The sequence below is a fragment of the Labrus mixtus genome, chromosome 3, assembly GCF_963584025.1.
Source record: "Labrus mixtus chromosome 3, fLabMix1.1, whole genome shotgun sequence".
NCBI classification, from domain to species: domain Eukaryota; kingdom Metazoa; phylum Chordata; class Actinopteri; order Labriformes; family Labridae; genus Labrus; species Labrus mixtus.
In genome coordinates, this window is record NC_083614.1 from 12,350,318 (window position 1) to 12,376,804 (window position 26,487).

Genomic DNA, 26,487 nt, shown 5'->3' on the forward strand with positions numbered 1-26,487 from the left:
TCACTTTGTTTCAGGACATTAGGTTAGAAAAATAGAATTCCATTTCAATTGAGCATTTTATTTATTTTATCATAATGAATTTAAAAACTCATTTAGCCCAATGAAGCAAATTAAATATTTGTGTTTATTTGTTTGCATCCTCCTATTGTATCCAGTCTTATAGCAAGTATCCGGATTACTAAAAATGTGTCAGGTCTCCAGGATAGTATTGTTCCTTCTGTTATTCTCATGTTTTATGTCTTGTGTTTCATCTTTGCTTTGATACTTTCCCTGTGTCTCGTTTCAGATCCTTTGCTTCCTGCCCTCCCACCTGTATCTCCCGAGTCTGTGATTATCTGATGTGTCTCACCATGATGTGTCTCACCATGTGTCTAGTTGTCATCACTACCCTTGAGTTTCCCTCCTTCTGTGTCAGAAATTCTGTTTTATTCAACCTGCCTTTTGCCTATTGTTTTGGATACCTCTGCCTATGTGATGGATTCCCGTGTACCGACCCTTTTCTCATTAAACAGACTTCTAGCTCCTTTAAATGTTCTTGGAGTCGTGCATTTGGGTTCTGTGTTTTATGGTTTAGTGTGACAAAATTACCAATAGTCTACTACGTAAAATAGTCCTTTTCGACGTTCGACCTTCCTCTACTGTTTTCTCACACTGGCTCAACCTGGTAGGAAAAACTCTGGGTAGAGTCGGAGTAACAAGGAGTTTCCAGGAGTTTTTTGCAAGTTTGAAAGCCTCCAGGAGGAGCTGTATATGTGAAAGCAAACAGCGGAATTTTTCGTTTGGACTTCAACCGGAGTTTCTCCTGCCAGACCCCTAGTATTTTTTCTGCAGCAAGTCAGAATGAGCTGATGTGAGAACGCAGCAGGATATTCTCCGGAGAATTCACCTCGAGCCAATAGGAGGGGGAGTGACAATTATATGTTGGGGTGGCTATGGCTCACTTGGTAGAGTCGTCGTTTCTCAATTGTAAGGTCGAGGGTTCAATCCCCAGCTCCTGCAGCAACATGTCTGCTGCTCCCCCTGCTTCATCAGCGACCAATGAATGCATGTGAATGAGAGATGTTATTAGTTATGGTCTCACTACATAGCAGCCTCTACCATCAGTGTGTGAATGTATAGTTGTGACATGCGGTATAAAAGCTTTGAGTAGTCAGAAGACTAGAAAAGCGCTATATAAGTCCATTTACCATACTGTGACTGCTCCTGCTGCTTCGTCTGCGGTTGTATGAATGTGTCTGAATGGGATTAGTTACTTCTGATGGTCTCACTACATAGCAACCACTTCCTGTGTGAATGGGTGCATATGTGCAAAATCGCTTATATATACAGTAGTCAGAAGACTAGAAAAGCTCAAGTCCAAAAAAGGACAACAAGCTCAACGCTCCCTTACTATATTTTCAGTTGAAGTTGTGTGCTGTGTTATGCTGCAGTGCCTGGAGCTCCACCCAGGAAGTTGGAAGTGGACATCCTCAACTCCACTGCCATCAAGGTGACCTGGAAGCCTCCCCTGTCTGTGAAGCAGCATGCCCAGACCAGAGGCTACCAGGTAGTCTATTCCAGGCTGGAGAATGGGGAGCCCCACGGTCAGCCAGTCATCATAGATGTTTCCCTCTCCGAAGCCGAGGTACTGTCTGTCTTCCAATTTAGTATAAGGATGTTAAAAAGGTGATTTTTGTACAAGTAACATGGTGAAAATAAACTGTAGGAAGGAGTTGTGTGGTTATGACTGCGTAAAATCTCTGAATCAGTTATAAAAATGTCAACTTGGTAAGTAATGATTTATTTTTATGAAAAAAAAACACGAAACAATAATTTAACAAATGAAATGAGAGGAACAAAATTGAATTAAGTAAATTAATATCAACAAATAATTTGAAAATCTGTACAGAAAAGTTGACCCTTAACTTTTTGAATCATGTATGAATGAAGTAAATTTCTGTTAATCGTATCATTACTATTTAATTAGGTTGTTTCAGATTGCTCACATATTAAATAGATACAAAAAAACATAATTAACTAGATTTATCTTGTTTAAGTATTTATTTATTGTGCCCACTTCTGGTGTTTAAGTAATCTACAGCACAGATAAATGATGGGTGAAGTTGTTCACATTGTTTGCCCCTTTCAGATCTCTTCTTTTTGTGACACTGATTGCATCCTCTCATAGTTGTCCCATGACTGGATTTTGGCGTAATGGGGGGTCATTTGAGCCCCCCTCTGTCCCTCGTGCATCGCTTTGTGTGTGTGGAGCTCCGGCTGTGATGTGCTTCCGCAATGCCAAAACACAATGTGAATTCACAGACTAGAACAAGAATATTACACCATCCCAGAAATGTTCAAAGAAGTAATGACCGCTGAATTACTGCCCTTTGCCGAAACATTGTCTGAAAAACAACTTTTGTCTCTCTTTTTCTCTCGTTCCCTTCATTCCTCTCTTTTGTTCTGTTTCTACTGACTCCACAGAAGACCGTTATAACAGGTTTGCTCCCAGAGACTACGTACAGAGTGACTGTTTCTGCACACACCACCAAGGGTAATGGGGCTCAGAGCAAAGCCAAGGTTGTCACCACCACCGGTGCAGGTGTGTGCTATATAAACATTTATGAGTTGTATCTTTCTGTTAAGTAACACATCTATTTAGGTGTTTTGACAACATACACCTGTTTACAACAACCCCCCACCTCCCCACTGTTCCCTATCCCTCTTCCTGCATCTTATCCCATCTCCCCCTATCCCTTTTTCAAGCCTGGCGCAGTCTAGGCCTGTGAAGGCTGTTTGGTCATGAGCCTGGGATCCGGCCTGAAGATTTCTGCCTTTTAATAAGACAGTTTTTTCTTACCACTGTAACTTTTGCTGCTTTGCTAAAGTGCTCATGATGGATCTTTGTAATATAGCATTAAGCAAGGTCTTTTTACCTGCTTTTTGTAAAGCGTCTCAAGATAACACTCGTTATGAGTTGACGCTATACAAATGAAGATTGATTGAAATTGATTGATTGATTAAGTGCTAAGCTGGGAAAAGTAAATTTTGAAAGATGGGATTGCATTCTGTCTCTTCAATTTAGAAATGAATTCAACTGAAATTCTCCAGGGGTCTGCTGCTACTGACTTCTATCAATCAATCAATCAACTTTTATTTGTATAGCGTCAACTCATAACAAGTGTTATCTCGAGACACTTTACAAGAAGCAGGTAAAATACCTTACTCATTGTCTGTTAACATTACAAAAGAGCAGGTAAAAAGACCTTACTCATTGTTATGTTACAAAAAGCAGGTAAAAGACCTTACTTATTGCTATGTTACAAAGATCCGGCCTATCCATCATGAGCACTTTAGCAAAGCAGCAAAAGTTACAGTGGTAAGAAAAAAAAAAAAAAAAAAAAAACTGTCTTATTAAAAGGCAGAAATCTTCGGCCGGATCCCCGGCTCATGACGAAACAGTCTTCACAGGCCTAGACTGCGCCGGGCTTGGAAAGGGATAGGGGGAGAGATGGGATAAGATGCAGGAAGAGGGATAGAGAGCAAGGGGGTGGGGGGAGGTAGACCGTCCATCAGCAATCCGGTGGGGAGGGGAGGGGGTAGTGGTGGGGTGGGGGTTGTTCTGGCAGGCCGCCAACCCACGATCTTGAGGAGCCTAGGAGAGCTCAAGAGCTCCCAGGAAAGTAGGTGGTTAGTGACTGAGATTTATAGATAGATACATGCAGTAATATGATGTACTGTATATGCAGAGAGAGAGAGAGAGAGAGAGAGATCTATGGCTAAATACTAGAGCTGTCGTTTTTTTATTCGCAGTTCGAACATTCATTCGAACCTGGAGAAGAAAGTTCACATTCGAACTGTAACGAGCCGTTTGAATTCAAAACATTCAGTCAGCGCACCAGGCTGTCAAAGGAGTTTGATCAAGCAAGCGGACACTCGATGAACTGCAGGATTTTACACTTCCGCATAGGCTTCATTTTTCAAGACCGGAGGTTGCCGCTTGGTTTGAAAGTTACGTGTATGACGTGTATGACGTGTATGACGCTCATGTCCAAGACTGCAATGAGCTTTTTGCTGATGTTACACACCTCACCAAGATAGCATTGCTTGTCTTTATATTTAATAATTATAAATAAATTATTCTATCAAGACATTACTGCCTTTTCAAAGAAATGACTCTGAGATGATCACGACTCAGAGTGTGGTTTCTTGACATTGATTTGAAGACACAGACCATGTTCAACTTTGACCTTCCATACTTGCCCTATAGTTGTTTACACACATTTAACATGTGTATTGGGAGATTGTTCAGTATTAAGTTGGTCAGGCAAAACAACCTAACAAAAGTCAAATTTAGTGGTCAGCAAATCAAGGGGGTGTGCTCTGACTCCTGTGAAGAGGATGCTACAAATTGGCCCATTTAGAGATGTTTTGTGTATTTCCTGCAAAAATAAATCAAATTAAAACTGTTGCTGGGGGTTCCAGCAATTGTAAAAATTGTATGAAGAATAATTTTCTCATGTTCATTGGATAAAAAAAGGGGAGTTCATCCTTGCCAACATGATCTGTATCATTACTTTTATAGGACAACAATGTGTTTTTAGTGTTTAATTAATTAAGGTTAAACCTCTTTTAAAGTAATCAAGTAATTGGGATATTTGAGGATATTTGAGGATATTTCCTGTCTTCCAGTGCCTGGCAAGCCCACCATGATGATCAGCACCACCATAGGGAACACTGCCCTGATTCAGTGGCAGCCGCCAAAGGAGACTGTAGGGGAACATCTTGGATACCGTCTGCAGTACAAGAGATCAGAAGAGGAAATATTCAGTTCCAAAGAATTTAAACCTACAGATGATCATTTCACATACTCTGGCCTCTACAAGGGCGCCACCTATATGTTCAAGCTGTGCGCCAAAAACCGAGCAGGCTGTGGTGAGGAGTATGTGAAAGAAATCAGCACCCCTGAGGACATTCCCAGCAGCTATCCTCGTAATCTGAGTGTGGTTGGACTTACTGCCACCTCCACCAAGCTAGCATGGAACCCTCCTCCTTTGGATGAGAGGAATGGAAAGATTGTCAAGTATGTGGTTGTGTATCGTGATATTAATAGCCAGCAAAATCACACCAACAGCACCACAGAAACAGAAATGACTATCCAAGAACTGCAGCCTGACACAACCTATGACATCAGAGTCAGGGCTTTTACCAGCAAAGGGGGAGGAGCCATCAGCCCCAGCATTCAGAGCAGAACCATGTCAACTTCCATGCCAGGTAAGCCTCAGTTTATATATTAGCAACGTGTTGGGCTTGTTACTATAGCTTACACACTCTGTTAGGTAAAAATGACCTGCAAGAAAACGTACATTTTGACAGGGGAAAATTGCCTGCAAATTTGCAACTGGTGCAAATTTCAAGGTACAGAAAATGATCCACACCTTAAATCAAATGCTGCAAAAGCACAAAACAGATGCATTAGCAGAAAATGTGTCGCAAATACATAGGCCTATGTGATGCAGAGTCAAAAACATACAAAACCCAAAAACTAATGCAAAAGAAAAAGAAGTGCAAATTAATTCCTTATATCATAACTTGTGCAGGACTTCAGATGAGAGCATAAAAAGGCTGTAAGGTGCTTAAACTCTCATTAGAGTAGAGAGGGACTGCAGAGGATGAGGTAATTGTCTGTCCAATCACAATGTGTTACTCCTTAGATATTTTGATCAATAATGTGTGGATTTGAGTAATTCATTTGGTAAAAACATTACAGATGATGCTAAAAACATGGGGTGTCAAAATAATACAGACAGTGTTGTGCCCTCGCTTCATTATCATCTTTTATGATAACATCGCCCACGTGTTTCAGCTTGTGGCCTTCATCAGGATCATCGCAACACGTACATGACCCTAATGAGGATCACAAGCCGAAATGCGTCGGTCTAATAAAATGAATAAGGTTGATCTTCATATTTAAAGTGTTGCTGGAGCTTTTTGAACTTTTTAAGCCTTTCAGTCTTCATGCATTTTGGTAGTTGGTGAAGTTGTGCCAGAAAATCCTACTCTGCTTCCATAATGCTTACATGCACCGAGATTTAAAGTTCTACCCATCTCAATCATAGCCACAATTAAATTACCTGCCTAATAATCATCCAGATCTTCCTTCAGTTTTCACCCAGAACTTTGGTGTGAAGGCTGTGACGAAAACCTCGGTCCTGCTGACCTGGGAAGTGCCCGAAACCTACCAATCTCAAGTTCCTCTCAAGGTAAGATCAGCACCAATACAAATAGCACTGTTAGGCCCTGTGTACATGTAGCGTTTTTTCCGGGCAGAAAAGTGCTGGCTGTGCGCTGAGAAGAAAAGTCTGTTGACAACAGCTGCTGTAGGCTATGACCCACACAGCTCTGTGACTTTTACTGCATGTTTTATATTTTAGATTGTTTATTACCCGATAAGACACGGAGCAGAGAGTGCTTTGGGTACAAGACACGATCCGTAGCAGGCAAAAATACGAGGAATATCATACATTTGAAAACATTATGATGTCAACAGCACCTTTCTGAAAAGTTGAACGACTTTCAACTCGAGCATTCGGAGTGGCCGTACAAAGAGGGCAGAGTGCTTCTCTACTCATTGACAACACGTGGACACGTGGCCTTAACTACGTTACTCAGAAGTGTGCGTGTTGTGTCACTGTTTTGTTTTGTACATAGCTTCTCAGTATCTTTAATCCTTTATTGATCAAGTAGTGTGCCAATGTCCACAAAAGTTTTATTTGCAGTCTAAATGACTACTCAGGATCAGTACATGACTACCCCGTACTCAAACGACTATGGATTGCTTTCAGAGGTTCGCCTGTATGACTGACATCACTCACCAAGCCTAAAACAAATACCTTTGGTATTTCTGCTGCAGAAGAAAACTGACAGGCTCAGATTCATTTGATAGGGATACACATTCAGGTGATTCCTAAACAATAACCAACCCTTACTAAGATAACCATCACTAGTACAGTCTATTGACAACAGATAAAAGTTGACCAGGTGGGGAAGTTGACTCATCTAGGCAAGTGTTTTTGTCATTTGATAACACTGTCAGGTCAACTTTATCATTTTAATTGGGCTGTGATACAGACACATGGAAGGAGTTCTTACTATTATTGATACAGTGGTCAAAATGTGCTAAAGCTAGGACAGGACCAGAACATGGGCTGACCTTCAAAACAAGAGCATGAAAGGTTTATATTTGGGAACAATTTTGCCAGCTTTTGCTAAGAAAAATGTTCTCTCAAAACACTTCTGAGTTGTAGTTGAGCTTTAAAGAATGGTGAGTGCCTTTTTTAGTTTTGGGGAATTTGCTGGTCTTTAGTGACATGTTGAGATGAGTTACTGGTTTCATCAGTACTGAGTTATATTTACCAATGAAACTAGCTTCCACATTTAAGAGTCTTTTGCCTTATTGCCTAACTACTTACTTGCTTTGGTAATTCTTTTGGAATTTGATGATATAACTATCACGTTATTAGTTTAGTCAGTAAAAAAAGTACTTCTAAATTCATGTGCTATGTTGGCCTCATCTGCCATAACTGCACCATTAATGTTACTTATTACTATAAGTTCTTTGTAACTCTAGAACTAGTTGTTCCAACAATCATTAGTCATTTTGGATTATGGTAAGACTGGATCTAAATGTTGGATGTCCAGCATTCTCCTGCTGTCAGTGGATTAAATGTAGCTCAGAGGTCTGCCAATGGTTTCGTTGCATACTTCCCTCATTGATGACTTTTCTAGAAACACACTGTAGTTAGTCAGTGTGTGGTATTAATTAAATACAAATGTAAATGTCATAGATAACAGATGCAGTAGATAATGTTTATTCATTTAACTACGTCACAGTGATGTGAGGTTTACAACCTATGCTGTAGATTCACTACATACCAGCCATGCAAGCACAGTTCACCGTCATGTTGTAGTTGTGTTCTTTATTGACCCAAACCCTGTACAAGGCTGTCTTCTGTCCTCGCCGCTGGCTGGGCAGAACTTAGACCGTACGACAAAAACCCATTAGTTAAATCGTGGTATTTAAAGTCCTGTACATGGCTGTTCACAACATAGTTATAGACCTAAGGACTTATACGCCCTCAGTTTGTGTTTACTTAACACATTCGGTTTTTACAGTAGTCCTGTCAAATCATCCGTTCACTGAGTGAAAGCCTCCAGGTCTGCCAGTTTGCTCCCGTTCTTCAGTGTTAACTTATTCCAGTAACATTCTCAGTCCCAGAGAGTCACTTTATATATTCAAAAAGACTTGTTGCAAACAAATAAAGAGCTTGCCAACAATCTGCATCTCGAGATACTGAGCTTCCACAACGTAGACAGGGGAAGTGTGTTCAATAAGATTTGGGACCCTTTGCTGAATTTTCTTCGTGGCAAAGATTCATATTCTGTGTCTTAAATGCATCATCCTGCTGCGTGTATGTGCCTTTGTTTTTTCACAGTTTTTTTTTTTTTTTTTCTTAATAAGAACTGCTTAAGATAAGGTCTTTATGTGATCATGGCTGCTATTGCAATAGATGTGCTTTTTTCTGTTCTTTTAGTTTATTTTCCTTTTGGGAGGGGGGTGGGGGGTAGGTTTTTATTTTTATTTCCGCTGTTTTTTATTTAGTCTGTATTTTCTATGTTTATAAAAGCAATAAATATATAAAAAAAAGAAAAAAAAAAGAGCTTGCTAGCTAGCCATGGCTATCCTATCCAGTTTTGACTCCTGCTAAGCCCCGCCTACCAAAAAGGTCACACTTTTTGCTGACACTAAAAAGGTCAGCACTGCAAGTAAGACATCTCATCCTTCCTCCAGATCCTATACAACCAGCAGAGCGTGGAGGTCCAAGGCAACGTGAAGAAGAAGTTGATCACTCAGCTACAGCCTTCAACAGATTATTCCTTTGTGCTAATGGGCCGAGGGACCAGTGCTGGTGGCCTCCAGCAGCAAGTTTCCATCAGAACAGCTCCAGACCTGCTGAAGGTGAAACCAGCTCAACACCAACAGGATGTTGAGGAGGCTGGTAGAGTTACCATCAGCCTGCCCAGGGCACCTGCTGGAGCTTCTGTCAGGTCTGTTGGCTTTTCTTTTCGCTTTCTGCATCACCTCCGTTATTTCACAACAACTAAACTTTTTCTCTCAGCTTTGTGGGGGTGGGCATTTACCTATGCTAATTACAGTATGGGCAAGGGCTAAGAATAGTGAAGTTTTAACATTAAATCCCTGAGTATTGAGTGTGTATGTATGCACAGCATAGTAGGCATACTAAAGGTGTGTTTCTGTATTTGATACAGATGGTACTACATAGTGGTGGTCCCTGTTACCCAGGCATCATTGGGAAAATGGGAAAACCCTGAAGACATGGACATACAGGAGGTGAGTGGGCACGAGGGGTAGTTGCCTTAGTCATACTGTGGGGGAAAAGACTTTTCAAACAGTCACTAACTTGGAACCAATACCATTTTAAGCCACAGACTTGTTATTTATTTCAGGCCTGGGTAAGGGTTTGGTTTATGAAAAAATACACAGGTAGGGTGCGCTTCCTGGACATAAAAGAGGATTAGTTTGACGTGCTCTTTGTTTTCTGTGACTTTGAAGTCTTAAGCCATTTTCACATATACACTCCTGAAAATATCTAGATAATTACAGGAAGAGACTCTGCTGACCTGCCTGTTCACACATGCTCCCGAATTTCCCCTCTGGGGATCAATAAAGTATTATCCTATCCTCACAGCGGGAGACTATCCCTGTCAGACAGGAGGGGTGGGGACCTATTGGCTCGAGGTGAATTCCCCGGAGAATATCTTGCTGTGTATCAGCTCACTTGGACTTGCTGCGGAAAAAATACTAGGGGTCTGGCAGGAGAAACTCCGGATGAAGTCCGAGTGAAAAATGTGTCTGTTTGCGTTCACACATACAGCTTGTCCTGGGAATATCCAGATTTTTTCAGTGTGAAAGCCCTGTTAGAGAACTACAAGGCACTTTCTTTTGACACAATTAGGCTGCGTTCACACTGCAAGCCTCATTGCATCCGACTTTTTGCTCAGATCAGATTTTTTGTTTGGCTGTTCACATTACTTTTTAAATGTGGCCTGTGTCAGACTCTCATGTGAACTAGTTACGGTCCTGACCTGATCCACATGCGCAAAAGAACAAGAATAAAGACGTTGCATGACGGTTTGAGTAGTCAGAAGACTAGAGATGTTTCTGTTCGTAGTCCTGGGTTAAGCTTTTAGTCTTTCCTGTTTTATTTTGTCTTTGCCTTTTCTTAGTTATGTTGTTTGTGTTTCATTGTCACACAACGTCATGTAAGGCCGGTTCCCAAGTGTCCTGTTGTCTTCCCTCCTGCAGCTCTTGCAGGCTGGCCCTGACAGCAGTTTGCAGAGAAAGCGGAGACAGAGCCAGGATTTCCCTCAGCCCTATATCACTGCCAAGCTGAAAGATCTGCCTGAACTATTTACTCTGGGTGATGAGAAGACGTACAACAGCTACTACAACAAACCCCTTACTGGCCAGCAGCAGTATCGTTGCTTTGTTCTGGCGGACTTGACTGAACATGAGTCAGTGAGTAATTTTTATTTAACTTTAAGGATATGAACATGTGTAGCATCTTTAATGTTAGAACTTTACTTGGTTAGTCTTCCCATTGTCAGAGCCAATCTTGTGTATTAACCCCAGATTGTATTCACTGAACACAGAATGAACATCTAGCAGTGAGGAGATACGCTACATTTGACTAAATAGTGCTTTTTGCTTTATCAGGGTAGCATTCAAATCTTTCAATAAAAAATAAGTTAAACAAATCAAGAAGAATATAAGCTCTATTTTAAAAAGCACATGTCAAATATGAGTTGACTGTATCTGTGTATGTTTGGATTTAAAGTCTGCAGAAACAAACAGACATACATTTAGGAAATCCCATAAAAGATGCTACCAATAACTATCTTTATAACATCCATTGACGGTATAAAACATGGAAGGGCCAGATGAAAAGCACGGTTTAAGGCCAACAGTAATAAACCGTGCTTTCCATCTGGCCCTTGTGGGTTTCATTGCCCAAAGAGACCACATGAGGGTTCAAACCATTTTACACCTAGTGCTTGTTGAGGCCATCTTCACGTAATATTAACATAGTAACAAGTTACAGCAACAATAGCCTCTTGTACATGTTTACAGTAACTGACCAACCAGTTTCCTAATGTGTGCTATACTGGCATTGTTAGTCACTCGCCTCAGTCTGCATTTCACTTATAAGTGAGAAGATATATATATATATATTGCTATCTAAATATTGTTCACTCTTGGGGCTCAGTCTGAGAGGAAAAGCTAAAATGTCTTATAATCAGTAAATATAAAAAAAAAGAGAGACAACTGGAGCGCTTCCTGTATCGCCTCAAACCACCGGCGGATGAAAATTTAAGACCAAACGAAATGTCGGTCCAGGCTCTCAAGATGGTTAGAAATATATAAAAGTCCTTTAATTCATTGGGCTAGTGCAGTCCACCTGCACCCGGAGGAAGGCGCAAGCCGATACGCATTGGTGTGTTTTAATTTTTTATAGCCCAATGAATTAAAGGCCTTTTATGTTTTTATAATCTTCCTGAGTGCCCAGACCTGGACTATTTATACCTACGTTTGTTTTGGTCTTACATTTTCTTCAACTTTTTAAAAAATCAGTCAGTGTTATTTGTTTTTACATGCAGTCGTCTACAAAACACTAAAAGTCAAATGTAATTATGTCACCTACCTCCTCTTTGTTTAATCATCTCATTTTAAGTGAGTTTGTTGGATGTTTATGAGCCAGCTGGGTCACAAAGCAGAGTTGTTATATTAAGAGAAGTCTCATGTCCTGATGAACTGTTAAGCTGTGATACTGTGAAATGACTCTGGATCATCCTCTGGTCATTTGCAGCAGGGCATGTTTGCCGCCAGCCCGTTCTCTGAGCCGATCATGATGGAACTCCACATTGGGCTGAACCTGCAGACGGACGACCCAGAGATGCTGTGGGTGATGGGTCCAGTCATGGCTGTGATTCTAATCATTGTCATAGTCATTGCTATTCTTCTCTTTAAAAGGTATGTCTGACAGACTGAAGGGCAGAAATTTGTTTTTTTTTTAGAATATTCTACAAATACGATCCTCACCTTTTCTCTTTGATTTCTTTATAACAAATCACCATAGAAATCCAGCATGTGAAAAGTGACTTTAGGGAAACTGTTTATAACAGGAGGGGCACTGATATGTATGTGTTGCCTATCAAAACATAAACTCCTTCCCTCTGCTGTTGAAAAACTTTCAATAAATTAACTGTTGTAAATAAGTTTAGCTTCAAAGGCAGGTTTGGTAATTTTCGAAAAACTAGCTTGATTTTGAAAGTAGCATTCCCTCAGTGCTCCGTCAACTATGTCGTCTCATGTCTCATTCAGTGGTAAGTAAACTCACAGTCTAAACCCCGTTTAACACACAAGGGAAACAAGCAACACCAGGATAGACAATTAACAAATAAGACAAATAAGCAAAACAAAGAATAAACAAACTAAACAAACTAAATGAATGACAAGGACCAGGTCAAAAAGACAAAATAACATCTGATTTACTGTTGACTTCAGTCATTTGTTTACTCAGTCACTTTTTGACAAATTATGTTCTGTAATAGTTTTTGGTTGAAGGTGAGACCCTTACATATCAAACCCCAGCGGTGTGAAAGATGTGGTAGACTCGTGTCTGAGCCAAGACGCTATGTTCAGGTCATTTGGTTTTGAATTATATAACTCATAAAAATGAACAGTGCCTTTGGCTTCTCTATCCAATGTGTTACGAGAATGAATGGCGTCTAGGGGATGCTCATTCTCTAACACAAAGTACATACACAAACAAAGGCTGGCTGGCGGTGTAGGCTGTGGGCTTACCTCCGGTCAGCAGCCAGTGGCGAGCGCCGACCGTCAGGTTTCACACAAGCAGCCAGCACAAGCACACGGTCTCTTTCTCAAGTTTTGCTGTTGTTTACCAAAAACCAACCAAAAAACAGGAGTTAGTGGATGTCCGTCTATTTGTTTCTTCAATGTCGGGTCACACACTGGCTCAGCCTTGAGACTCCCCCGGACACTGTTACGTCACACACTTTACACACCTGGGCCACTGTGTTCGTTAATAAGCCCCACCCACTACCAGCCAGAACACATATGTACTGATATCGATGTATCAAACTGATAGATGTGGCATATTAGATAATCACATGAAAATGATTGGATATTCTCTGATGCTATATTGTGCTCCATTAGTTAGATTATTTTTTACTGGGACACTTTGTGGCATACCTGCAGCTGAAAACTTAAAATGAATCCTCTCTCTCTCTGTTCCCTTACACTCGGTGTGACTGCTTTCTACGGATGCAGCAAACAAGAAAGGTAAGTTTGTCTGTTTTTACTTTTCCCTCCACAAACCAACACTAATCTTAAGCTGTTTGCCTGACTTTAGAAACCTTCTCCGTTGTACAAAACATGCTGTCGTTGGATGATGTAAAGTGAAAGAAGCTGGTTCTTCAATTATTATGTAAAGCCATGATATGGGACATTCTGAAAATTAAAATAGCACAAATCAAATATATGTGAATATAAAATGTAGAGTAATGACTATATGAAAGAACTCCCTCTGGATTTGTTGTTCTCAGTTCTTTGTTGTCATAGATGTGACAGCGCTTCCTTCAGCTTGTGTATGTTTGCTCAGAGGCTCAAACATGCTTAATAGGTTGTTGTTTTTTTCATGTGAATCCCTCCCTCTCCAACCGTTAACTCACTCTACCACGAGGGTGGAGAGTGACCGCCTCAATCATGCAGGGACACTGCATGTAGAGGCAGAATGGTGGATTGTCGTAAAGTACAATTCAACCAAAGGGAAACAAATATTCGGCCTCGTAAGACAAACGGACAAGAAAATCAACTTTGAGATGCAATCCACTTGAGATGATCACGTGTGCTGAGTTCATGATTTCTGCTCATCTTCAATCATCTTCAAAGTATCCATTAAAGTATCTTTCCCTACTTAGTTATATGAGTCGAGGGTTCCTGCTCATCATAACTGTTCTTCTCCACCGTAGGAAACGAACATGTCCGGCTAAGGACGAGCACGTGAAAGGGATGAAGGATTCACAACTGAACAACTTCTCAGATCCTGTCGAGTTAAGGAGACTCAACTATCAGACACAAGGCATGGAACTGCACACACACACACACGCACACACGCACACACACACACACACACACACACACACACACACACACACACACACACACACACACACACACACACACACGCAGACACACACGCACACACACACACACAAATAAACACACCCACACACACACACCTATTATCCTAGCATCTGCAAGGTTTTGTCTCCCTCCCTATCCAGTGTCTGAACACACAGGTCAAAGAGGTGCTAATAAAGATCTAGTCATGTCTGCAGTGGGAATATTTGTTGCTATAATTATAATTAATTTGATGTCCAGTTCTTTGGATTGAATGTTGCAGTCTAAATTGAGCAGAGAAATGGGCCAATAATTAGCAGGATCCAAACTTGGATTTGAACTGAAAAACAGTTGAAAAACTTGAATAAATCTATTTCATTTTATGTATAAATTAATTAAATAGAAAGCATTACATGTTTATGTTAAGAGTTAGTTATTTCTAATTTCTACTTTTAAATTGTACTCCATTCTCCAACATATAAAGTGTGGGGTGGCTGTGGCTCGGTGGTAGAGTGGGTCCTCTCTCAACCAGAAGGTCGGGGTTTGACCCCCAGCTCCTGAAGCCGCATGCGTGATGTGTCTTTTCGTGCTTTGCTGTCACTCAGCCCTCTTTCCTGTTAAAACTCAATTTGATTCATCAGCAAATGCAAATATATACTGTATATAGTGGAGCAATGGAAGTGTTGCTGTGCTTCCCTGTGTCTGACATGTGTAGTAGTAGCTGTTGTGAACTCATTTATGTAAACACAGATACCAAAACACACAGATGACTGATGAGTCATAAGCAGTGTGGTGTAATGGTGGCTGAAGAAGTGGGTATACTCTTAATTTTCCCTCCAAAATGTTTTTTTAGGTGACCTGTCTAGCAGAGGATAAACAGCCTCTGCTATAAACAGTGACATGTTTATCACTCATGCACATTGAGTTAGTACATACTAGTCAATTAGAGACAGAGTAGGAAGGTCATCCAATCACCATCAGGGGAAAAAAATGCAGCAAACTACTGAATATTGTCAATAAATCAATGGTGTGAATCAGAGAAGATTTAGAAGCGGGAACTGAGACTTTTTTTTAAAAACAGTTATGAGTGTATGTGTGTCTTGTCTCAATGCTTAAACTCTGTATTGTGTTATGTAATGAACGTATTACTCCCTCTTTCACTGCAGGGATGAGGGAACACCCACCAATATCTACGTGTGACCTTGCAGACCACATAGAAGGACTCAAGGCAAATGATGGTCTGCGTTTCAGTCAGGAGTACGAGGTAACTCATGAGACACACTTTCAATCAGACTCAAAGTCGTCTGGTTCATGGCAGCATTCAATTATTTCATGTCTTATAGCTGGGGTAATTTTGTGAGACAAAAAGTTGAAGAGTTCAACCCCCAAAAAATAAATGTTTGAATGTGTTTAGACCAGGTCAGAAATTAACAGGATTTGACTAACCCTGTTTGTTTGATTTGAGTTGTCTGCAAGCTAAACAAGCAGAAGGTTACAAACTAGAAAAATAAGGAAACCAGCTTCAAGGTGTTCTTCGCTGAGATCTAATTTAGCACCATGTGGTGGGGTCAAGTTAGTTGAAGGAGTTGTACTTTTTTATTGACCTTGAATGAAATTGATCAATAACTGCAGCTCTCTTTGGATTTTGACTCATAACAATGCATGCTGGGGAGAATCAGCTAAGTAGTTGTTGCAGTTTTGAATTCTCTAGCCGATGAGCTTAAACCACATTCACCACCAGAGGAAGCTTTTAAGAAGAGGCAAAGCATTTTCAAGAATTTAACCAAGTCCATCTGCCTCTTAGACTAAACTTTGACATACTCGATCAAAAATTAGGAAACAGTCTCAGACTCCCTGACACCTCCCATGTTTGTCCCCTCTTTGTCTTAGTCTATTGATCCAGGACAACAGTTCACCTGGGAGAACTCAAACCTGGAGGTCAACAAACCAAAGAACCGCTATGCAAATGTTACTGCCTACGACCACTCAAGGGTCATCCTTTCACCTGTGGCTGGTAAGAGGCATACAGTATAGAGACATCTTGGGAGACTTCTCAAGTTTTATAGGCATTTTTCTATATTTCTGTGTTTCTCTACTTCGTCTCAAAATAGGAGCTCCGGGAAGCGACTACATCAATGCCAACTACATTGACGGCTACAGGAAGCAGAATGCTTACATCGCTACCCAGGGGCCATTGCAAGAGACGCTGAGTGACTTCTGGAGAATGGTCTGGGAGCAGAGGACCTGCACCATTGTAATGATGACCAGGCTTGAGGAGAAGTCACGGGTGAGCACGGGTGCAGATAATTTTTGCTTATTTATGCCGAATTGTCTTTTTTCATTTTCCAATATGTAATTCTGAAATTCACATAAAAGAATTGGATACAGCTAAAAAAAAACAAATAGCAATAAACAAAGGTCAAGATTAGTGAAACTTTTAATAAATATTTGTGAGGATATAAAGATAAATGTAATGCTCTGAAAGAACCTTTAGTGAAGACCATGAACAAATGCACCGACGAGTCAAAGCTGGAGTTACAGGCCTGCATTGCGTTCACTCATTTGAAATTCTGCTGCCTGTGCAACTCCTAAACTTGAACAATGATGCTACTGTTTCCGAAAAAAAAAGTAATGTGTTTGTGTTTGCAGGTGAAATGTGAACAGTATTGGCCCAATAGGGGCACTCTGACGTGTGGGATGATTCAGGTGACCATGCTTGACACTGTGGAGCTTGCCACTTATACCTTACGTACATTTGCCCTCCTTAAGGTGAGCCACTTCCTGTTGGTTTGAGATGGTATTTTTATTTGGTTCATGCCTAATTAAAATTCACATTATACACATTCACTTTTCCCCCCAAAGAGTCATTTTAAATCAATGTTTATTCACTTTGTAGAAAAGGGAATTGCCAAGTTTCTCTAAATGTTTTTGATGATAACTACATAATACATTTTCTGTGCTGAACACCCTTTTCATGGATGATAAAATGTGTAAATGTGTGTGTGCTTTACCAGAATGGGTCAAGTGAAAAAAGAGAGGTACGACAGCTCCAGTTTATGGCTTGGCCTGACCATGGAGTGCCTGAGTATCCCACCCCAACGATTGCCTTTCTACGCAGGGTCAAAGCCTGTAACCCTCCAGACGCTGGACCAATGATAGTCCACTGCAGGTAAACTATCCTTGACGTTAGAAGGCCTTAGTATGCTTCAAAGTTCCTTTTAAGTTATTATTTATGACAGTCTGAATATTAATGCAGAAAAAATCAAATACACCCTATTTAAATAATTTATATTGCGAAGTTGTGACTTCCTAAAATGAAAGTCTCACTCCATTTGGGAGTCCTGTCTTCACAGTGACAGGACTCCTTCAGCTTGTTTTTCGTTTCTCACAAAGGCTCAAACATGAGTCAGGTGGTTCTTTTTGATGTGAATTCCTCCCTCTAACTTCTCGAACATCTGCCACCACACAGTGACGATTCTCGAGTCTGCTGGGGCCCTCGGCAATAATTGATCAAGGGCCCCTCCAACAACTATCATTTCAAACAGTGTCAAGATGCTCGCCCTCTTCCAGTGATTTTCATTGACAAACTTTAGTTTTCACAAGAGTAATACATGACATGCTAAGCAGGGCAATGGGAGGGAGTGCTGTCAGATGGGGCCCCACTTGGGACGTTTCCTCCTGTCATTGCAAAAGAGTGAGTAGAACTAAAGGAGAACCAGCCGACTCTATAAACAGAACATTTCTTTGGCCTAAAAAGGATTACAACATAATCAACTTTCAGATTTATATTTTGTCACTTAAAATTTGTTGCAGAATCTTGTTTTCAGGTGTTACTTTGCATATATCTGCCTCACTGACACTTGCTGATGAAACAAGACAGAAGGGGTGGGGGAGCTGTGGGATGAAGTAGGTGTGCCTAAAGAGCAATTGTTTCTGCTCTGAAAGTCGCATAGTAAACCCAAGCAGCAACCTCTGGTCTTGAAAAATGAAGCCAATGCGGGAGTGCAAAATCAAACAGTTCGTCAAGTGTCCACTTGAGGCTGACAACGGAAGTCAAAAACACATGACCGGCAAAAAAGCAGTTTTTACATCATAAATAAACATGTTTACAGCCTGGTACAAAAAACAAATAGGTCTGATTATGTATGGGGGGGTGAATTTTTTAAAACGGCTCCGTTTTGATTTTGACAACGACATGTGTTATCAATAGTTTGGTGCGTCGCTGACATGATTGACATGTTGGCGTGATATAACGATTCGTCAAGAGGTTTAAAACCCGCCTCAGCTCCAGCTCGCCGTCTGTCTATAGGTTGACTGAAAGTTAGGCTGAGACAGGATTTCCAGCCTGGCGGCGGCTGCAGATGAGTTTTCGGAGCCCCCTGCCGTAACAGATGGTTGACGTCACTCAGGCTTCGTTCATTAATGAGTAAACCCTTAACATCTTCTTTAAGAGATAGGAACAGAGATTACATGAAGCAGAATTCTACTTGTTTATGTAAAGTTGCCCCTCGATCTAATGGTACACACATAGACACACATACATGAACTTAAACTTTGGAAAAATCTCTGAAAATATAAAAACAGCTGAATCACTTAGCTGTCTTGTGTGTGAACACACAGTGTTGTTGTATTTTTCTAGATGAATAGAACTGAAGAGCCCTGGGATGCAGCACTTATGTGATGAGAGACAACAATATTTTGATAACTGCCTCTGTAAATGACACTCCAGCCAAACATTAAGTGTTTTTGTTTGTTCATATTTTATATATATATATTTTTTTCACTTCCTGTTTTATTTTAATTGCTAATGCTTGTCTCTTTCTTTCTATATCCTGCTCCCAGTGTTTTCCCCCTTGTGTGTCACCCTGCCCTGATTACACTCACCGCTGTCTTACTATGCCTTTATTGTCTGTGTATTTTATTCATTTTTTGTTCTTCCTCATGTTGACAGATCTGTGGGTATTCCTCCGTATTACCTTGTTCAAGTGTTTTCTCGTGAGCTGCTCGTGTATGATCTGTCTTTTCTTTTTTCACCCTGCCTGTGAGAGCTCATCTGGATTTGTTTGAATTAAATATCTGCCTGCTTTTATATGCCCCTGTTGGGTCTTGCTTTGGAATCCATTGTTCTGCGTTTGTGCCAATACTAACTGGCCACAGATATGGATTCAGAAGACTCAGGCGCCCTCCATGCAGCTTTTCATGACCAGGAAGAGCACAAAACCGTCACGAGACCTTGCTGAACGCTGTCTATGGAGGCATCCAAGTACTTAGTAGTAAAAAGTAAAAAGACAGGCTTCCATTGGCTTCCAGATACGCTTTTTGAGCGTATCTGGAAGCTCAAAAAGTGGTATCCAGCTTGGAATGCCCCTTCTACTTTATAATGTCACATCCATTATCTGCCCACATTAAGCTATCTCTGTCTTTGTAGCCATAATTGCATAGTCTTGCAGTTCCCTTACATACTTAGACTGTACAGACACATGCAGAAAAGATGGATTACAGTGGAATTCCTATTCATTTTCTATCAATTAGTTTTTTAGTGGCAAATTTTATATGGAAAATAGACTTGAGCTTGTATAGCGCAATTCTAGTCTTTTGACTACTCAAGGCGCTTTAACACCACTAACCACTCCCACCTACATATTCACACACTGATGGTTGATGCTATGTAAAGTGTAGTATTGACCAATCCATTCATACAGATTCACATGCCACTGACGCAGCCGTATGTAACCAATTTGGGGTTCAGTGTTGCCCAAGTGCACTTCAACATGCAGTTGCAGGAACTGGGGATCGAATCCCCGACCTTCCAGTTGAGAGTTGACTGACTCATCTTAAGAAAAATGACCTCAGGACACTTTACAAAAGGAGCATGTCTTGATTGTACTTTAAAAGACCCAGCACTAACTACCACGAACAAAATGCTTCCTCTGAGAAACATCGAGTAGAACCAGACTAAGTGGTGCAGACAGGAGAGACAGACTGGGAGACCTACACAGAGCTATACAAGAAGATGGGAAACATGTCAAGTTAAATACATGCACAGGCAACCACAAAATTAGCTTGAAAGCTTTAGTAACTGCTGAGTGCAGTAACACAATCAGGACTTTGCTGTCATTTAAGACTATATGAATATAAAACCATGTTGGTGTCACATTGATGAACAAATTATTAACAGTGTTTTCTCTTTGTTTTCTGTCAGCGCTGGTGTGGGGAGGACTGGTTGCTTCATTGCGATAGCAGCTATGCTGGAGAGAATACAGCACGAGAAGTCTGTGGACATCTATGGTCATGTTACATGTATTAGAACTCAAAGGAATTACATGGTGCAAACAGAGGATCAATACATATTCATCCATGAAGCTCTGCTGGAAGCTGTAACATGTGGAGTCACGGACATCCCAGCCCGAAACCTGTATGTCCACATACAGAAGTTTACCCAGATTCCTCCTGGAGAGACGGTCACCACATTGGAACAAGAGTTTAAGGTAGACGCCTTTTTCTTTTTGGGTTGTTACCTCTGTAACCCAGGTTACGTCTTCTGTGCTGGTATTTGTTTTTTTAGTAATGAGGTTGTACGTTCCTTGTCATTTGGATTATGTTTGTACGCCTAATACCCGTTATCACTGGGGGTGGCTATGACTATTGAACAATCTGAATATATACATTTTAAGATGGTAATTGTGTCATAATGTAGGTATTTTACAAAATAATCACACTCAAGCACACTCACACTAGGCAATCCGTACCGTGCCCAAGCATGCTTCAGTCATAAAGTTCAGTTCGTTTGACGGATCCGGGCTCGAGCACGGTACACTACCTTGGCCCTGGTACGCTTGGAAGAAGTGTGCTTCAGCACGGTACAGTTCATGTACAAGCACAAGCAGGCAGGTACATAACACTGACAGCCTTCATTCAGGAGAAATCCTTGAGTGTTCTGTCTCTATCTGACTAACATGACTCAAAATAAGACACACAGTCAGTAAAGTAGCTGTCATGTTCTCTGTGTTGGTCTCCGATGTGAAGACGAGGACCCGACAGCGAGTCCCTTTTTTTTTCTGTAGTCTGCCTGTTTGTAAACTGAGCACGCTTCATGTGTTGTATTATGACGTTAAGTACAAGAGGTTACCGTGCTCAGGCCCGGTTAGTCCTGGAGCAGTGTGAGTGCAGGCCATCGAGGGAATGGGGTGGGGGGGTGGGGGGGAATCGAGCTTAAGCGTTGTACGAGTGTGAGTGAAATGAAAAAACATTTCCCCGGTTTAATCCAGTGTTCCTGTGTTAAATGTTTTTTTTTATCGTCCAACTATATTTCAATAAAGCATTATCTGAGTATTTTTTACAAAAACCTTTCATGAGGAAATCGAATTAAAAAAACAAATTAAAGTTAAACTATATAATATGATTCACTTTTGTTCCCTCTGCCCTGAAACAAACTTCATATCTCACATATTCCAAATATTATATTCACAAAGACTGATGTTATTACCCTTTAAAGGGGGCAGAGGAGGACACTGGCACACGTGGGTGTAGAGAAGCTTTAACTTCTTCCAGGCTGATGATTGGTTGTCTTCAGAGACCTGTTCTCCTCTCTGTCCTTACAGAAACTGGCCAACCCTAATGCACATACCTCAAGATTCATCAGTGCCAATCTACCATATAACAAATTCAAGAACCGCCTGGTGAACATCTTGCCTTTTGAATCCAACCGTGTCTGCTTGCTGCCAATCAGAGGGGTGGAGGGATCGGACTACATCAATGCCAGCTTCGTTGATGGATATAGGTGTGTCCACTAAGATAATCCAACTCAGAATATGAACCACAGGAACTAAGAAAAAGAAGGGTGTTCTGAAGCAAAATGTAGGGGAACGTTAAAAACAGGATTGGCTCAACAGTATCAACTCTTAAGTCGGGGGGGGGGGGGGTTGTTTGTCAGCTGATAGCAGGAAATGTTAACTAGAGTTTCACTGATAAATTGGTGTCATTGGTAGGCCTGTCATTATTTATCTTCTATTAGCTTAATTTTTATAGCAGTCAAATTCAATTCTACTGTAGAACCAAAGCTAACACAGACATTTCTTTGACATCTTTTGCAGGCAACAGAAAGCGTACATCGCTACCCAGGGCCCGTTACCTGAGACCACGGAGGACCTCTGGAGAATGCTGTGGGAACAAAACTCCACGATTCTAGTCATGCTCACCAAACTACGAGAGATGGGACGGGTAACATATCACTGTCACGACTTCAGTTATGTTAATTAATTAGGTTTAAAACAGAGTTGTATTTGAATGGACCAGAACCAGAACCTTTAATATTAAAACTCTTCTCCTAAACAGTTATGACGTTGTGTAAAAAGGAAAAACCAAAGCAGAACGTGACTTGCAACATTCAAACTCCAAATCTAATGCAAAAGACGACAACAATATTACAACATATCAAATGTTGAAACTAAGAAGACTCGTTTTGGAAAAGTATATTCCATTATATTATATATAAAGTATCTTTGAGAGAGAAAGAGAGGGAGAGATAAGAGCTGAAGGTGCCAGTTTCCCCGGTAGTTTGAGCCTATAGCAGCAAAACTAGGAGCTGGTCTCTACACCAGATCCAGCCCTAACTATAAACTTTGGAAGGAAGAGGTAGGGTAGCATGGGCATATTTTGGTCATAGCAGGAAATTAAGAGTCTTAAAAAATGCAACATTGCCCCATGCTTAGCTAACAGAAAAAAACGGTTTGCATTGTTCTTGTTCAGCCTTGTCAGTGCCCCCTTGTCATAACGTCATAAAGTGAGGCCCGGGACCGTTTGGGAATCACTGCATTTATACGATCTTACAAAAATTGTTGATATAAACAATAAGGAGAGCTTAATGTATTAAAATCACACGCAAGAGACCGGCTGACAGAGAATTAGAAGAGTATCAACAGAGGCAATTTACCACTCAATAAATGATCATAAAATTAAGCTTTAACTTCAATATTTTCTAAATAGTTTCAACACTGCTAATTAAAACTAAACTTACTAATTGAGTAGTAAAGCACTATCCTAATCTTGTTACGACCAGTGAATTTAGGACCCAGATGCAGGACACATAGACAGAGGGGTTGATTGGTAATGAGGTTTATTGTGGCAAATGGAGATGAAGATGGGTTGAAGGTTATTCTGGAGGTTAGCAGAGTGAAGGGGGTGAAGGCTGACCAGACCAGAGTAGGGGTGTGAGTGTGGCTGAGCAGTCTTGAGTCCAGAGAGCAGGTTGAGGCAGATGGCTGAGCAGGAAGGCAGGTGGGTGAATGGTGATCCTGAAGCAAAGGAAAAAACAGGATGAAACTCAGAAACCAAAACAAGCACAAAAGATTAATTTCTAAGATTTTTCAAAGTCTTAATTTAGCCTGAGCTGTAGTCTACCGCAGTAGTTGATACAACGATCTGGCGATGAGTGGATGGAGAGCCAGGGTATATATACTGCTGAGTTGATGAGGAGATGGAGAGCTGGTGTGCAGGTGAGAGCAGGTGAAATGAATGAACCTCAATCAGGAGGGAGCCAGAGTGAGAGAGCCATGACAAATCTAATCATTAAAAGCACCACATGCAAAATGTCCCACTGAATTATACATAGCTTCACATCCTTCCTCTTGGAATAAAAGTTCTGCACTCCAGTGTTACATGGACGGTGATTGATTTCTACAACATAAACTCACCGTTTCTGCATCCTAGCATGTAATCCCCACGACTCTTTGTTGACCACGAGCCACTGATTTGCTCAACCATTGAAAGGAGATCATTTCTGCAACTGACAGAAAATGTATAATCTACCAAGGCTTCACTATTCTATTTGTTCCATATCAATGATGCCCATTTCAAACTAAATCTTGATGCATTTACTCCTTCACCTCTTCAGGAAAAGTGTCATCAGTACTGGCCTGCTGACCGCTCTGCACGCTACCAGTACTTTGTGGTGGACCCCATGGCTGAGTACAACATGCCTCAGTACATCCTGAGGGAGTTCAAAGTCACAGATGCAAGGGTAAGTTCTTCTCAGTAAAGCTTTACTGTTGTTGCATGAGGTAGCACTATAGGAGCATGGCTTCATGGTGTCTTTTTTTAATTGAAATAGCCAACAGCCTAATGTAAGATATTATTTTTTGGAAATGGAAATATTTGTGCTGACAGCATGGCTTGTTATTGCTTGCATTAGTTCTGTTTTTCTTGTTTCTATTAAGCATTTTCTGAGTTTTACTGCTCTTCATAGAGAGGATTTAGACTTGAGGCAGAGTGCACTTTATCCAAAAACTTTCTAAGGTTACTATTTACAAAAAGAAATAAAGCCAGGATAGTTCTTTGAGAAGTCTTATGTGCTTCAAAGAAACTATTTATAAGATTTGGAAATTTGAGATGCTCCGACATTTCTTTGTTTCTCTTAGCATCATAACGGGACCCTGTGATAGACCGCTCTTAGCTAGTCCCCCTCCTTTCTACTTTCAATCAAGGGTCATTGAGAAGAATAAATTCAAGCACAGAGTGAAGTTGTTTTACCAGGATTGTCTCCCTTTTTAACTACAAGTGCGTAATATAAGGGCCTGTGTCCACTAAGGCCCCGTACCACCTAGCGTTTTTGTTTCTAATGAGTAGAGAGCGTTCGCAGCAGAAAGCGGCTGCCTGGAGAAAAAGCGCAGCGCCCAGCGTCTTTTTCTTCTGAGCGCTTCTTCTTCAAGTTGAAAATCTTTCCAATTTTCAAAAGTTCTGTTCACGTCACAATTTTGCCACCTACTGATCTACTCAGAAAAAACGGCAGGTGGACACGGGGCCTAAGGCATGTTTTTTTGTGTGTTTTGCGCTGGCAGCACCCAGGACCTCAGTTTCAGAGCGCTTCTCACTTGGGTTTATTCTTTGTTGCTACGTTACATGTTGTCCTTTATTCAAGGGATTTTCACCTTGTCCTGGCATTAGCAGCAGCTCTAAACCTGGAAATTGTACACTGGAATCAGAAAAACAGCAGATGTTGTACATTGTGGCCTATGTTGTTTTCATATTTTGTATGCAAGATGCTAAGCGTTGAAAATGCTGAAATGCAATGGTTTTGTATTGAAAATATGTGCTGATACAAGCCCTAACACATAATAAAAGTTCAAATTGAAGGATATTTTCTATTACACTTTGAGACAAAAGGTGTAAGTACGTATTTTCATGAATTAATTCATCTTGATAATTTTGAGGATATTTCATTTATTAAGAATAATAATAATAATAATACATTTTATTTATAAGTGCTTTTAAAAACTCAAAGACACTTTACAATAGTTAAAAACATGAAGAACAGCACAGTAAGGACAGACTAACGGACATTGCAACATTACACACAAATCAACATTTACTTCTGTCTACCAGCTAAGGGTCATTCTTCTTTTAGGATTGTGAAGCTGTTATACATGTGTTTAAAGGGACCTAACAGCAGCAGAGTTATATTTGGATAGGAGCCAACCATATGTTGTCAACAACTGTTTGCTAGATTGCAGTGTGCATCTGTTACGTATACAAATCATGGTCACGTCATCTTTATTGCCTTAAAGTGATGTACCCAAATAGCAAGGAATTTGTGGGCTGTACCTTCTAGCAGGATATAAGCAATGTGTGAAGATGAAGATTTGGTCAGCATGGGTCAGCCATGGTCCGCACTTTGTAAGCCATGTGTGTTTTCTTTCAGTGTTGTCTGACCACGGCTGAATAAATGGAATCTATCTTTTTAATAATAGAGATTTAGGATGACCAGAATATGTCTGATTGGAATGATCACTGTAGATTAAAATATACCAGATAAATGCTTTGACAACAGGTTCCAAATGAACAAGTCTTTTTAGAGTTTAGAGTGATGATTTAGTTTGAGCGTATGATTAAATCAGCTGTAATCTGTGAATAGGGTTGATGGTCTCACATCTAATAAATTTGATTCACTAATTTCTCAAATCTCTTTTCAAAAACAACATTTCTCTATGAAATATATTTTTTGGCGACTATAACTCCTTCAAAGTTTGTCTTCTTGGTCAACATCTCAGCCCAAACACTAGCCAATAGCTGGCGCAGCCAAATAACCTGTTTTAGATATCCAGACAAGGAGCAATGTTGCCAGAAAGATGGAGGGGAAGGAGAAGCTCTTTCAAGAGGTTTCAAGAACAACAGACATTGATCCTGAAGTGATGTCACCACAGGCCTCCTGTCCTAGGCCTACAAGCATC

General features: G+C 40.7%; 1 protein-coding gene across 1 annotated transcript in view; it reads left to right on the forward strand.

Annotated features, from left to right (window-relative positions):
- Positions 1–26,487, forward strand: part of LOC132958564 (receptor-type tyrosine-protein phosphatase F-like) — an 86,048-nt gene that overhangs the window by 53,439 nt on the left and 6,122 nt on the right. Inside the window, exons 11-29 of the mRNA XM_061031491.1 lie at positions 1,431–1,624; positions 2,464–2,581; positions 4,672–5,253; positions 6,145–6,242; positions 8,831–9,087; positions 9,310–9,391; positions 10,367–10,579; positions 11,928–12,091; positions 13,412–13,423; positions 14,113–14,222; positions 15,430–15,527; positions 16,154–16,277; positions 16,375–16,550; positions 16,913–17,032; positions 17,278–17,432; positions 20,466–20,751; positions 21,865–22,043; positions 22,357–22,483; positions 24,156–24,281. Of these exons, the coding sequence (XP_060887474.1) occupies positions 1,431–1,624; positions 2,464–2,581; positions 4,672–5,253; positions 6,145–6,242; positions 8,831–9,087; positions 9,310–9,391; positions 10,367–10,579; positions 11,928–12,091; positions 13,412–13,423; positions 14,113–14,222; positions 15,430–15,527; positions 16,154–16,277; positions 16,375–16,550; positions 16,913–17,032; positions 17,278–17,432; positions 20,466–20,751; positions 21,865–22,043; positions 22,357–22,483; positions 24,156–24,281 (3,221 nt within the window). The remainder of the gene's footprint in view (positions 1–1,430; positions 1,625–2,463; positions 2,582–4,671; positions 5,254–6,144; positions 6,243–8,830; positions 9,088–9,309; positions 9,392–10,366; positions 10,580–11,927; positions 12,092–13,411; positions 13,424–14,112; positions 14,223–15,429; positions 15,528–16,153; positions 16,278–16,374; positions 16,551–16,912; positions 17,033–17,277; positions 17,433–20,465; positions 20,752–21,864; positions 22,044–22,356; positions 22,484–24,155; positions 24,282–26,487) is intronic.